Raw genomic sequence first — 13,722 nt, forward strand, 5'->3', positions numbered from 1 at the left:
CTGTAATGGAATGGTGGAAAAGAGTTCCTAGAGGTTCTTGCTGGTTCTTCCCGGTCTATACAAAAATGCTTTTTCCTACTTGAATGAAGAACATTTTTTGATTGAGTTTATTTTATCTAATTCAAACAACAACGGCCTGTAAATTCCCACTGCTGGGCTAAAGGCCTCCTCTCCCTTTGAGGAGAAGATTTGGAACATATTCTACCACGCCGTTCCAATGCGGGTTGGTGGAATACACATGTGGCAGAATCTAATTCAATAGTAATGTAAAATTTAAACTGCTCTTAAAAACAAAAAAATATAGGTTGACTAAAAACAATTTGAAATAATACTGCAATTTTAATTAACAATTTTATTTATTTAACAAATGCCTCATACAATACATAGTTGTGCGAAAGAATACAATAATATTGCACGGTGCGACACACACAGCCGCTGAGTCAATCTTACACAGGAATGTATGCAAATACTCTTCGGACTAGATCGCTACTGGTTCACAATTCATTACGAAATAAAAGCAAATAATTCTCATAATAAATATAATTAAATTGATACGTTGACAGTTTCATCGGATGACATATTTAAACTCAAAAGATTTATTTCAATTGGTGTTGCCAGATACTTACTTAGCCGTTGTATTTAAAAAATGTTACAAAATAAATCTGTGCTATAATATCTTGTATTGTTTTACGATTTAATTTTGGGGACTTTTGAGTATTTCCGTGTATCAACGCACTAACATATCTCAAACATACAAATAATGACTAATGCTCCAGATATTCGAATAAAAAACTATATATCAGTGAATACATTTAATACGAATGAAATTCTAGCGTTATTATAATAAAATCTTATATCATTCAACGTTAAGGGTAATAAGGCGAGCAAGCTGGACACCTGGGCACGATATCCTAACATCTAAGTACTCGTCACCAATAAAGCGGCACATCCCGAGTGTCGGACATATTTTATTCGAGAATTCAACATGAAAAATACTTTTGAAAATAAAAAGTGCACCATTTTTAGTATCATCTCTAGTAATAAAATAAATAGCTACATATAATTCAGCGAATACGATTCCTTGGCCGTTGAATCGGATTGGCAGTATTTAACTTTTCCTTGATAGAAAACAATTTTAAGTGTATTAGCGACAATTTTCCATCCGCACATCGGTACTGGTAGTCGATAGGTCAACCAAGCTTGGTCATCCGGGTGCGGTCTACCGCTGGTGCGGTTGCTGTTGGAGTTGGTGCTGATGCTTGACGAACGCGATGGCGGCCAGCTCCTTGCAGAACTCCTCGAGTACGATGAGACTCTCTACCAGCTGGTTGTGAGAGCCGCTGGGCGACAACGATCAGTAAAGTAAAGTAAAAAGTAGTAAAGTAACAGCCTGTAAATTTCCCACTGCTGAGATAAGGCCTCCTCTTCCATTAAGGAGAGGGTTTGGAACATATTCCACCACGCTGTTCCAATGCGGGTTGGAATGCACATGTGGCAGAATTTCGATGAAATTAGACACATGCACGTTTCCTCACGATGTTTTCCTTCACCGCCGAGCACGGGATGAATTATAAACACAATTTAGCACATATATATAGTGATGCTTGCCTGGGTTTGAACCCGCAACGATCAGAATTACTATTAAATACTCATAAGGCGACACTGATGCAGGGTGCTAATGTGCCCGGCTCGTCGTATCTCTCGTTTGTTGGAATCTAGGAAGTTCACAATAAGGATACTCACATTTCGTCGTAGCTGGGGTCCTCGCTCATCAGCTGCAGCCTCGTGGTCTCGATGACCTTCTTGTAGTTCTTTATCCGCGGCACCTCCATCGTGAGCCTGCGCGCCACCTCCTGGAGCGACTTGAACAGCGTCGGGGTGCCCTCGGCCGTCGGCAGGTCCGGGTTGAGCAGGTACTCGTGCAGGTTCGGGTGCGGCAGCAGCGCCAGCTTCGAGATGATCGACGTGAGATGCAGGTTCACCTGGTAGGGCTGGTCGGGCATCGTCGACAGCAGCTTGAAGAGCATCTTCAGGAACGGCCCCGCGTCGAACTCCTCGGGGGGCGGCGGCGCGTCCCCGCTGCGGCGCACCAGCGTCTGCGTGAAGGGGCCCGGTTGGCAGGCCCCGCACGGCGCGGGGGCCTCCGGGCCGCGGGGGGCGTGCACGGAGTGGAAGGCGTCGTCCAGGTGCAGGTCGGCCTCGGGGCGGCTGTCGTAGCTGTGCGTGGAGCTGGCGGTTGTGTGGGCGCCGGTCAGCTCGCTGGGCCAGTTGTACGTCGCCGTGATATCCAGCCAGAGCTGCAACAGCGACCGCGTCGTGAGGGACGCGATAAACTGTTAATGTTGTCTTAAATTTTCGCGATTATTACACATTTAAATAAAACTAATTATAACGGATGAATCGCGTAAATTCATTATTTTTAAAAATCCCGACGTTTCGAGCACTTTGCAGTGTTCGTGGTCACGGGTAGACTAAGATGACATTTGTCTATTTGAAGAACAAAGGAAATATTATTAACAACTACCGCCAACAATTTCTCAATTGATATCTTCGGAACGTTACTCAAGATATCAATCGTTGGCGGTAGTTGTTAGTAAAAATAATTAATATACGCGATGCATCCGTTATAATTAGTTTTATTTAAATGCGATAAACTGTTTATTTCGCAAACTCATCGCTCTAATACAGTACACAAATTCTCCTTTTTCCAAATATTATTCTTATTAGTATTATTCTTTCAAGATTATTGTATTTAAATTAGTAGAACTCTTATTTTTCTGAAACTCAGGTAGAGCACAGTACCACCTGGTAGTGCCGCGCAGGTATAGCACAGTACCAGTTGTTGTCGCCTAGATAGAGCACAGTACATGATAATGACGCGCAGGTAGAGCAAAGTACCTGGTAGGGTCGCGCAAGTAGAGCACAGTACCTGGTAGTGTCACACAGGTAGAGCAAAGTACCCGGTAGTGTCGCGCAGGTAGAGCACTGTACCTGGTAGTGTCGCACGGGTAGAGCAACCTACCCGGTAGGGTCGCGCAAGTAGAGCACAGTACCTGGTAGTGTCACACAGGTAGAGCAAAGTACCCGGTAGTGTCGCGCAGGTAGAGCAACCTACCCGGTAGGGTCGCGCAAGTAGAGCACAGTACCTGGTAGTGTCACGCAGGTAGAGCACAGTACCTGGTAGTGTCACACAGGTAGAGCACAGTACCCGGTAGTGTCGCGCAGGTAGAGCACAGTACCTGGTAGTGTCGCGCAGGTAGAGCACAGTACCCGGTGGTGTCGCGCAGGTAGAGCAAAGTACCTGGTAGGGTCGCGCAAGTAGAGCACAGTACCTGGTAGTGTCACACAGGTAGAGCAAAGTACCCGGTAGTGTCGCGCAGGTAGAGCACTGTACCTGGTAGTGTCGCACGGGTAGAGCAACCTACCCGGTAGGGTCGCGCAAGTAGAGCACAGTACCTGGTAGTGTCACACAGGTAGAGCAAAGTACCCGGTAGTGTCGCACAGGTAGAGCACAGTACCTGGTAGTGTCGCACGGGTAGAGCAACCTACCCGGTAGGGTCGCGCAAGTAGAGCACAGTACCTGGTAGTGTCACACAGATAGAGCAAAGTACCCGGTAGTGTCGCGCAGGTAGAGCACTGTACCTGGTAGTGTCGCACGGGTAGAGCAACCTACCCGGTAGGGTCGCGCAAGTAGAGCACAGTACCTGGTAGTGTCATACAGGTAGAGCAAAGTACCCGGTAGTGTCGCGCAGGTAGAGCAACCTACCCGGTAGGGTCGCGCAAGTAGAGCACAGTACCTGGTAGTGTCACACAGGTAGAGCAAAGTACCCGGTAGTGTCGCGCAGGTAGAGCACTGTACCTGGTAGTGTCGCACGGGTAGAGCAACCTACCCGGTAGGGTCGCACGGGCAGAGCTACCTACCCGGTAGGGTCGCGCAAGTAGAGCACAGTACCTGGTAGTGTCACACAGGTAGAGCAAAGTACCCGGTAGTGTCGCGCAGGTAGAGCACTGTACCTGGTAGTGTCGCTCGGGTAGAGCAACCTACCCGGTAGGGTCGCGCAAGTAGAGCAAAGTACCTGGTAGTGTCACACAGGTAGAGCAAAGTACCCGGTAGTGTCGCGCAGGTAGAGCACTGTACCTGGTAGTGTCGCACGGGTAGAGCAACCTACCCGGTAGGGTCGCGCAAGTAGAGCACAGTACCTGGTAGTGTCACACAGATAGAGCAAAGTACCCGGTAGTGTCGCGCAGGTAGAGCACTGTACCTGGTAGTGTCGCACAAGTAGAGCACAGTACCTGGTAGTGTCACACAGGTAGAGCAAAGTACCCGGTAGTGTCGCGCAGGTAGAGCACTGTACCTGGTAGTGTCACACAGGTAGAGCAAAGTACCCGGTAGTGTCGCGCAGGTAGAGCACTGTACCTGGTAGTGTCGCACGGGTAGAGCAACCTACCCGGTAGTGTCGCGCAGGTAGAGCACTGTACCTGGTAGTGTCGCACGGGTAGAGCAACCTACCCGGTAGGGTCGCGCAAGTAGAGCACAGTACCTGGTAGTGTCACACAGGTAGAGCAAAGTACCCGGTAGTGTCGCGCAGGTAGAGCACTGTACCTGGTAGTGTCGCACGGGCAGAGCAACCTACCCGGTAGGGTCGCGCAAGTAGAGCACAGTACCCGGTAGTGTCGCACGGGTAGAGCAACCTACCCGGTAGGGTCGCGCAAGTAGAGCACAGTACCTGGTAGTGTCACACAGGTAGAGCAAAGTACCCGGTAGTGTCGCGCAGGTAGAGCAACCTACCCGGTAGGGTCGCGCAAGTAGAGCACAGTACCTGGTAGTGTCACACAGGTAGAGCAAAGTACCCGGTAGTGTCGCGCAGGTAGAGCAACCTACCCGGTAGGGTCGCGCAAGTAGAGCACAGTACCTGGTAGTGTCACACAGGTAGAGCAAAGTACCCGGTAGTGTCGCGCAGGTAGAGCACTGTACCTGGTAGTGTCGCACGGGCAGAGCAACCTACCCGGTAGGGTCGCACAAGTAGAGCACAGTACCTGGTAGTGTCACACAGGTAGAGCAAAGTACCCGGTAGTGTCGCGCAGGTAGAGCACTGTACCTGGTAGTGTCGCACGGGTAGAGCAACCTACCCGGTAGGGTCGCGCGGGTAGAGCAACCTACCCGGTAGGGTCGCGCAAGTAGAGCACAGTACCTGGTAGTGTCACACAGGTAGAGCAAAGTACCCGGTAGTGTCGCGCAGGTAGAGCACTGTACCTGGTAGTGTCGCACGGGCAGAGCAACCTACCCGGTAGGGTCGCGCAAGTAGAGCACAGTACCCGGTAGTGTCACACAGGTAGAGCAAAGTACCCGTTAGTGTCGCGCAGGTAGAGCACTGTACGTGGTAGTGTCGCGCAGGTAGAGCACAGTACCCGGTAGTGTCGCGCAGGTAGAGCACAGTACCCGGTAGTGTCGCGCAGGTAGAGCACAGTACCTGGTAGTGTCGCGCAGGTAGAGCACAGTACCCGGTAGTGTCGCGCAGGTAGAGCACAGTACCCGGTAGTGTCGCGCAGGTAGAGCACAGTACCCGGTAGTGTCGCGCAGGTAGAGCACAGTACCCGGTAGTGTCGCGCAGGTAGAGCACAGTACCCGGTAGTGTCGCGCAGGTAGAGCACAGTACCTGGTAGTGTCGCGCAGGTAGAGCACAGTACCCGGTAGTGTCGCGCAGGTAGAGCACAGTACCCGGTAGTGTCGCGCAGGTAGAGCACAGTACCTGGTAGTGTCGCGCAGGTAGAGCACAGTACCCGGTAGTGTCGCGCAGGTAGAGCACAGTACCCGCTAGGGTCGCGCAGGTAGAGCACAGTACCTGGTAGTGTCGCGCAGGTAGAGCACAGTACCCGGTAGTGTCGCGCAGGTAGAGCACAGTACCCGGTAGTGTCGCGCAGGTAGAGCACAGTACCCGGTAGTGTCGCGCAGGTAGAGCACAGTACCTGGTAGTGTCGCGCAGGTAGAGCACAGTACCCGGTAGTGTCGCGCAGGTAGAGCACAGTACCTGGTAGTGTCGCGCAGGTAGAGCACAGTACCCGGTAGTGTCGCGCAGGTAGAGCACAGTACCCGGTAGTGTCGCGCAGGTAGAGCACAGTACCTGGAAGTGTCGCGCAGGTAGAGCACAGTACCCGGTAGTGTCGCGCAGGTAGAGCACAGTACCCGGTAGTGTCGCGCAGGTAGAGCACAGTACCTGGTAGTGTCGCGCAGGTAGAGCACAGTACCCGGTAGTGTCGCGCAGGTAGAGCACAGTACCGGTAGTGTCGCGCAGGTAGAGCACAGTACCTGGTAGTGTCGCGCAGGTAGAGCACAGTACCCGGTAGTGTCGCGCAGGTAGAGCACAGTACCCGCTAGGGTCGCGCAGGTAGAGCACAGTACCTGGTAGTGTCGCGCAGGTAGAGCACAGTACCCGGTAGTGTCGCGCAGGAAGAGCACAGTACCCGGTAGTGTCGCGCAGGTAGAGCACAGTACCTGGTAGTGTCGCGCAGGTAGAGCACAGTACCCGGTAGTGTCGCGCAGGTAGAGCACAGTACCCGCTAGGGTCGCGCAGGTAGAGCACAGTACCTGGTAGTGCCGCTGCGCGTCGTGCACGTAGTGCTCGCAGTCGGCGAGGGGCTGCGACTGCACTCCGCGAGGCAGGAGCAGCAGGAAACTGTCGGTCGAAATAAAACAAGTGATATAGATTTGAAATCTTTAATTACCATTTTTTATATATTACTAAAACAATATTACTAATTAACATAACCTATTTTGTATAAAAATCCAAAAGACTTAATGGTATAGTTTGTAAAATTTTCACAATTAAAAGAAATACTAAAAATAAATATTTACAAAAAAAAAAAAACACATCAATAAATTCACAAAACAAATATGGCAAATATGGCTTTGTAACAATTTATTTTATGAATACAAAAAATATTACTCTGTACACATTATATTATTTACATAAGTTTTTCATATCTATTTATCATCTTTTTTTTACATAACACATGGCTGAGCAACATTTTCCATAAACAATAATTCTAAATGCAGAAAAAAAACAAAATTATAAAAGTTTCTTAAATGCTTACATGTGATGTATTTCAAAAAAACTAATGTTAGCCTCCATATGGGGCATGTTGTAACCAATTAATCTGGGGCACTTGATAATGCTTAAAAGTTTTTCATAAAATAGATATGCATATTAAATTAGTTAATTTTAATTGTTAACAAATTTTTATCGTCCGTTTTTAACAGACTACTGAGTTTCTTGCCGGTTCTTGATAGAATCTACATTCCGAACCGGTGGTACCTTCATTTAAAATAGTTGTTAAATGATATTAAAAGGTGTTTGTAAAGGCCTACTTGAATAACGTATATTTTGGTTTTTATATGTTTGTCTAATGGGGCATGATATAACTAAACATATAAATGGATATATTATTGTTGACTATTAACTTTTTTAATGTTATGCTTTATATGATTTTGGGATTTTTGTTTAATTTGTTACAAGTATCACAATAATACTGTTTACCAAATATCCATTTTTTTTACATATACATACTTATTATATTGTATATAATATCATAAAAATTAGCTCAAAGCATAAGTACTTAAAGTAGACCAAATTCATTGTACTATGTTAATAAGTATATATAAATACAAATATAAAAAAATAATTTATATTTGTGACTCATAAATTCATATTTTAATTATAGCACTGTATTGTACTGATAGGAACAATTATTTTCAACATATTAGTGTTACAGTAAATCGTAATGATATGTAAAATAAAATTAATCAATATGTGTCTATATATAACTATGTTAGTAGATCTTAGTCTAGTTACTGTAATGATGTTAGATTTTCTGTTATGAGTTTTCCTTTGCCATTATTTCTTCGATGCGATCTTTGAGTTGGTTTAAACGCCTAGAAGTTTAGATAAGCTTAACAAGCATGAATATTAAATAGATTAAAATATTATCTCACGAATAATTAATATTATTATTTATAACTTTTTTGACATTTTATCTCTAGGTTTATTTGTGAAAATGAGCTGTTTACAACCAACTTCAAAAACTGAATATGATTCTAAATTTTGTATTTATGTATAACTATACTATTAAAACAAGACACTTGCTTTTGTAAACTTTAATTACAACTAATAAATAAATTTCATAAGAGAAGGTAATCTCGGAGAAGTTTAGTAAATTATATTATCATACGAAGAGTTTTGTATGAGTTTGTATATATATTGAAACTAAAATATAATATAAACTGTTTAGAGACAAAATGCCATTTTTAGTTTGTTATCCTCGTTTAAATATTGGGCTTGCTGAGTATATAAAACCTGTTTGCGTTTGTGAAAAATAATATTTTTATCAAAAATTTGTAAAAGACTAAATATTCAATTACGTGATTTGACACATAGGATTAGAATTTTGTTTTTATTGCTTTATTGAGTCAGATTTAATTTAGCAGTTAAGTAATTTCAACTTTTCATGTGATTTTTTGATAATTTTAATGTAAAGTGTTTATAGCTAAATACAAAATGTTGCATATGAGTTTAAAGTAAATATAGGTGAGTGCAAAGTGCAAATAAAATATTCAATGTGATATACAGGTTACGCTTTAGAGTGGTATTTAGCTGAGGCTAGAGCTAAGTGGTGCGTTTGGAGGGAGGGTGCAGTGGGGGGGTGGGGGGTTGTGTCGCTCGCTACGCTACCTGTTGACGACGCGGTGTATGTTGTCGTCGGCGTGCGCCAGCAGCCCGCCCGCGCGCTCGTCCGTCAGCGACTCCCTGCGACATACACTCGCATTGACAGCCGTATCCAAACTTATGTTAGGATAGTATTGTAAATGAACAAATATTAGTTGCACTTGGAGCGTCACTAAATTATTTTATGTTACATAAACTCGCCTACCATATTATGCCATATCATCATTTCATGCCCCTTATCATTTCATGCCCCTTATCATTTCATGCCCCGTAACCCCCACGTCGCGCCCCGTCACCTGTTGCGCTCTCGCTCGCGCGCGTGGCTGAGGTCGTTGAGGCGGTCCCGCTCGTCCTGCAGCGCGGGCGCGGCGGCGCGGTAGGCGCGCGCGCACACGCGCGACAGCACCAGGCGCTCGATGCTGTGCTCCGCGCCCTTCTCGATCACGGCCTGCGCAGCACACGCGGGTTAGCGCCGCCGGCCCACCGGCCCACCGCCCCCCCCCCCCCCCGCTCCGCACCTCGAAGAAGCGCAGCGTCTCGAGCGTGAGGTCGTGGTCGCCCCGCAGGCAGCGCCGCGCCAGTTCGCGCAGCTGCCCCCACTCGCCCGCGCCGCCCTCGCCCTCCCCCTCGCCCGCCAGCCAGCTCGAGAACTCTGCACACACACACACACACCGCTGCGTTTAATCTCGTCGACTTTGATAAAATCAGTGATAACCATTGTATATGCACTAGAAGTAAGGATAAACTTATAACGCCAAGTTTCCGACTCCGCAAAGTCAATGGATCCTTCTTGGGGCAAGGTATCCGTTTCTATAATAAAATTCCGCAGAAATTTTTAACTCTGTCGTTTAGTAAATTCAAATCGTTTGTTAAAAATACATTGGTAGAAAAAGCATACTATTCGATACAAGATTTTGTAGATGATAAAAAAGCGTGGAGTTAATACCTGTTGACTTCCAAGCAGGATACATTAATTGAAATAATTGTATTTAATTAACATGACGTTGTATTTTTTAAATGTTAAAAAAGAGTAACTACTGAGTTTCTTGCCGGTTCTTCTAGGTAGAATCTACTTTCCGAACCGGTGGTAGCTTCACTTAATTGTAAAATGACGATTCAAAAGTGCTTATAAAAGCCTACTTGAATAAAATTTATTTTGATTTTGATTTTTTGCCTCCGCTTCAGCATCGATTCAATTACGAGTTAATTTTGATTACATACAAACATTCATTGACGCATTGTGCGCACATGCACGCTCGCGTGATCGAAGCTAAGGGCTTATCGTTTCATAATTTTTAATTAATCATTCATTAATTTAGTAACAATATGTTTTATATTATGATTTCGGAAAATTAACTTTCTCGGGGTGTCCCTCAGGGCTCTACACTGGGACCGTTATTGTTACTGATCGTCGGGAGTGGTGGGCTCACCGTTGACGAGGTCCTGCGAGTCGAGCACGCGCAGACACTTGGCGAGCACGGCGGTGGCGAGGATGGCGCTCCGAGGCTCGGCCAGCTCCTCCGCCGCCGGCTCCAGGAACTGCGTGCGGAAGGCGCGGGACAGGTGACACGCGATGATGGGGTGACACTCCTGCGGGAAAACCACAATAAATAACATATAATACAAATATAAGAAAAAGTTCAAGCAGAGTACATCACTTACAATTCAAATTCATTATTTCATCTAATGAGTAATTAAATTAGGTACTGAAATGTATTCGACATCCGTTTTCAGCTTATCGGTTTAAGATAAAAAGACCGTAAAAACACATTATGACTCGATTAAAAAACTATAGCTATATTCGTTATATAAAATTAAGATTTTGATATTTTAATTCAGAACAAAAAAGAAATGCTCTATCAACGTGAGGCATAAACATCTGACCAATTTGTACCGACTAACTCAAATCATCACTGACCTTCATCAATTTGTTAGTACCGACTCAAATCTAATGTCACTGACCTTCATCAGCGTATCGATGTAGTCGAGCCAAGAGAAGAATGCGGTCAGCTCCCGGTACCCGTAGAAGTTGTTGTAGTTCTTATCGCCGAAGTCCTGCGCGACGTACCTGCAACGCAATAGAGCGTCCATCGCCCGAGGGGGGGGGAGATGGGGGTCAAAATCAAAATCAAAATAAACTTTATTCAAGTAGGCTTTTATAAGCACTTTTGAATCGTCATTTTACAATTAAGTGAAGCTACCACCGGTTTGGAAAGTAGATTCTACCGAGAGGAACCGGCAAGAAACTCAGTAGTTACTCTTTTTTAACATTTAAAAAATACAACGTCATTTTAATTAAATACAATTATTTCAATTAATGTATCCCGCTTGGAAGTCAACAGGTATTAACTCAACGCTTTTTTATCATCTACAAAATCTTGTATCGAATAGTATGCTTTTTCTACCAATGTATTTTTAACAAAGGATTTGAATTTACTAAACGGCAAAGTTGAAAAGGCACGGAGCGCCACTCACGCCCACGTGATGCTGAGCTGGTCCACGGCGGCGGGGTCGAGGTCTGCTGGCAGCGCGCGGTAGTGACGCAGCAGGCGCGCCGCCAGCCGCTCGCAGGCCGGGCTGCAGCCCGTCACCAGCGCTGCGATGTCGTCTTCCGCCAGGGACGACACGATCAGCACACCCTCGCACGCGCGCAGCACCACTTGGTTATCCTGCGACACGAGCTCCTTTGAGCCCCTGAGGACTTTCGATCGAAACCAAACACGGGATTGCATCACTCACGGCGCTGTCCAAGTACGACAGCAGCAGATCAATCAGCAGAAACCTGTCGTTGTCGTCGTACACGGTTTTCTGGCTCTTGGAGGAAACGTTGTCGTCGCCCGCGGAGCTGCCCGACTGCACGTAATTTTCGTCCTTATTCACTCGCACTATGGACACCGTTTTCAGTGGATTGGGCGCCATATCCACTTCGAATAGAGGATTCTTCTTGGGCGTCTGCGCTTTGCTTTTGATGGGTATCAGTGCCTTGATGTCTTCCGGGATCGTCATCAGACTCGCGGTGTCCTCGACGAACGGCGTCGTGAAGATGTTAGCCAAGCCGGGCTCCTTCCTCACGAGACCGCACAGGGTGAGGAGAAGTTCCACTTCCTCCTTTTCCGTCGGGGATGCAGGACTTTCGTTGCATATTAGGAGCATTCTCTACAAGAATTTTGTTCTAATAAAGTTTTGACAGCTATGAATTTATGGCTCAGCACATTTAAGCACATGATATAAAAATTTGTTTCACAATGACCATGAAACATCGTCATGGTGCATATTAGGAGCATTCTCTACAAGAATTTTGCTCTGATAAAGTTTTGACAGCTATGAATTTATGGCTCAGCACATTTAAGCACATGCCATAAAAATTATTTTTTTTTCACTACGACAAGAGGTCATGGTGACCGTGTGGGGGGAAGTGGGGAGTTTGCGGCGTACCTGCAGAGGCCTGTACACGTGAGGGCTGTTGAGGCAGGGGCTCCTGGTGCGCCGCAGCAGGGAGGTGGCGAGAGTGAGCGCGGAGTAGCGCGCGCCGGGCGGCCGGTCCACCGACACCAAAAGCGACAACGCATCCAACACGCCCACCGAGCGCTGGATCACGGCCTCCAGGCATGGACCCACCGTGCCACCCTGTTGTTCTTTCTCCTCATCTACTATTAACTGATTGAAATTTCAACATAAGACGCAATTTAATGCTACAATGAATATTTATATCCAATATACAACATACCGACCAAATAATTTTATTTTTTTAGAAAGGTAATGTTACAAATAGTCCAGTTTCATAGACATTGGCATTATATATATTAAATATAAACATGATTAAACAATATTAACATGATACATCTACATAATACCATTTTGCATTAGAATATGCAAAGAGTATCTTATAGTTGAACAGACAGGCCATCACAAAGTATAATGATATACAAGACTGTAAAGGCTTTGTCTATCATGTATAATAATTATACAATTATTGTATACCTTATTAGCATATAATCTTAGTGGATAAAGTAAAACTAGATGATTCACATGTTAAAAAATAAATATAATTACTTTCTACAGACTCAGTAATACTATTACTTTTAATATTCCTCAGAATTGAAAAATATATTTGCATTAATTCTTACATATTGCCAAGAAAATACTCATGATATTTTTCGGTAGAAACCTGCCAACTTACACTTTTCTTCAAATTTGCTGTAGTGGCTTAATTAGTATTTCAGTTGCATAATTAAGTGTACTTAAAAGGTCAGACTTTGTATTAAAGTTATCTAAAAATAAGTTGTCTAAAAATAATACATATCTAGGAGGTAATTCAAAGAAAAGTGTGTGAGTTGGAAGGTTCCAACTGAAGAATATCATTTATAGCTGGTATTTATTCTAACCTGGAGCATCTGGTGTAAATGATGTGGTACCCTCGTATCTTCAAAATGTACTTTGGAACTTTCCTCATAATTCTGATAGAAATTCACTACCATTTTCCAGTGATACTCAAAATCCTCTAGCCTTGTGGCTGGCGGCGCTAACTAATATAACAAAAATTTAAATTTGCATTAAACTTTTTTTCCTAAGTTATCTGTCAGTATAATTAGATAACAATATGACAAAGCATTACGAGTTAAGGTTTTAATTAGTTGAAATTAATCTAAACAACTTTTATAAATTAAATAGCACTTACTACGTCCGCAGCGGTTTGTAAAACATCTGAAAATCTGCTTAGCATATTAATTGATAGTTAATTCTGTAACATGACACTTGCTGCTATAGAAATTGATTTTTAACGTAAGAAATAAGTGATAATTATTTGTTAGGGACTTTTAAATACACCCATCATATGGCTTGGAAAATACTAAACACCGAAATATTTACTTTGATAATGACATTTCATATGGAATTGTCAATTTTCCATTTTCTTGTGATACATGTCAAATGCATAATTTAACAGATTACTAATATGTCATATAATATTAATCGATTTTCTTCGGAACCGAGCAATATAGAA

At 44.6% G+C, this 13,722-nt stretch overlaps 1 protein-coding gene across 1 annotated transcript; it reads right to left on the reverse strand.

Moving 5' to 3' along the window:
* Nucleotides 1–343: 343 nt before the first annotated feature.
* LOC124538707 (FHF complex subunit HOOK interacting protein 2A-like) lies at nt 344–13,652 on the reverse strand. Its single transcript, XM_047115857.1, has 13 exons — nt 13,399–13,652; nt 13,106–13,246; nt 12,156–12,377; nt 11,460–11,876; nt 11,196–11,389; nt 10,683–10,788; nt 10,151–10,310; nt 9,239–9,372; nt 9,017–9,168; nt 8,727–8,801; nt 6,587–6,674; nt 1,744–2,297; nt 344–1,340 (listed from the first exon to the last, which is right to left on the reverse strand). The coding sequence occupies exons 1-13, from the start codon at nt 13,441–13,443 to the stop codon at nt 1,220–1,222; spliced, it is 2,409 nt and encodes an 802-aa protein (XP_046971813.1). The 5' UTR covers nt 13,444–13,652; the 3' UTR covers nt 344–1,219.
* Between the last annotated feature and the right edge of the window lie 70 nt (nt 13,653–13,722).

The sequence above is a fragment of the Vanessa cardui genome, chromosome 21 (genome assembly GCF_905220365.1).
Source record: "Vanessa cardui chromosome 21, ilVanCard2.1, whole genome shotgun sequence".
NCBI classification, from domain to species: Eukaryota; Metazoa; Arthropoda; class Insecta; order Lepidoptera; family Nymphalidae; genus Vanessa; species Vanessa cardui.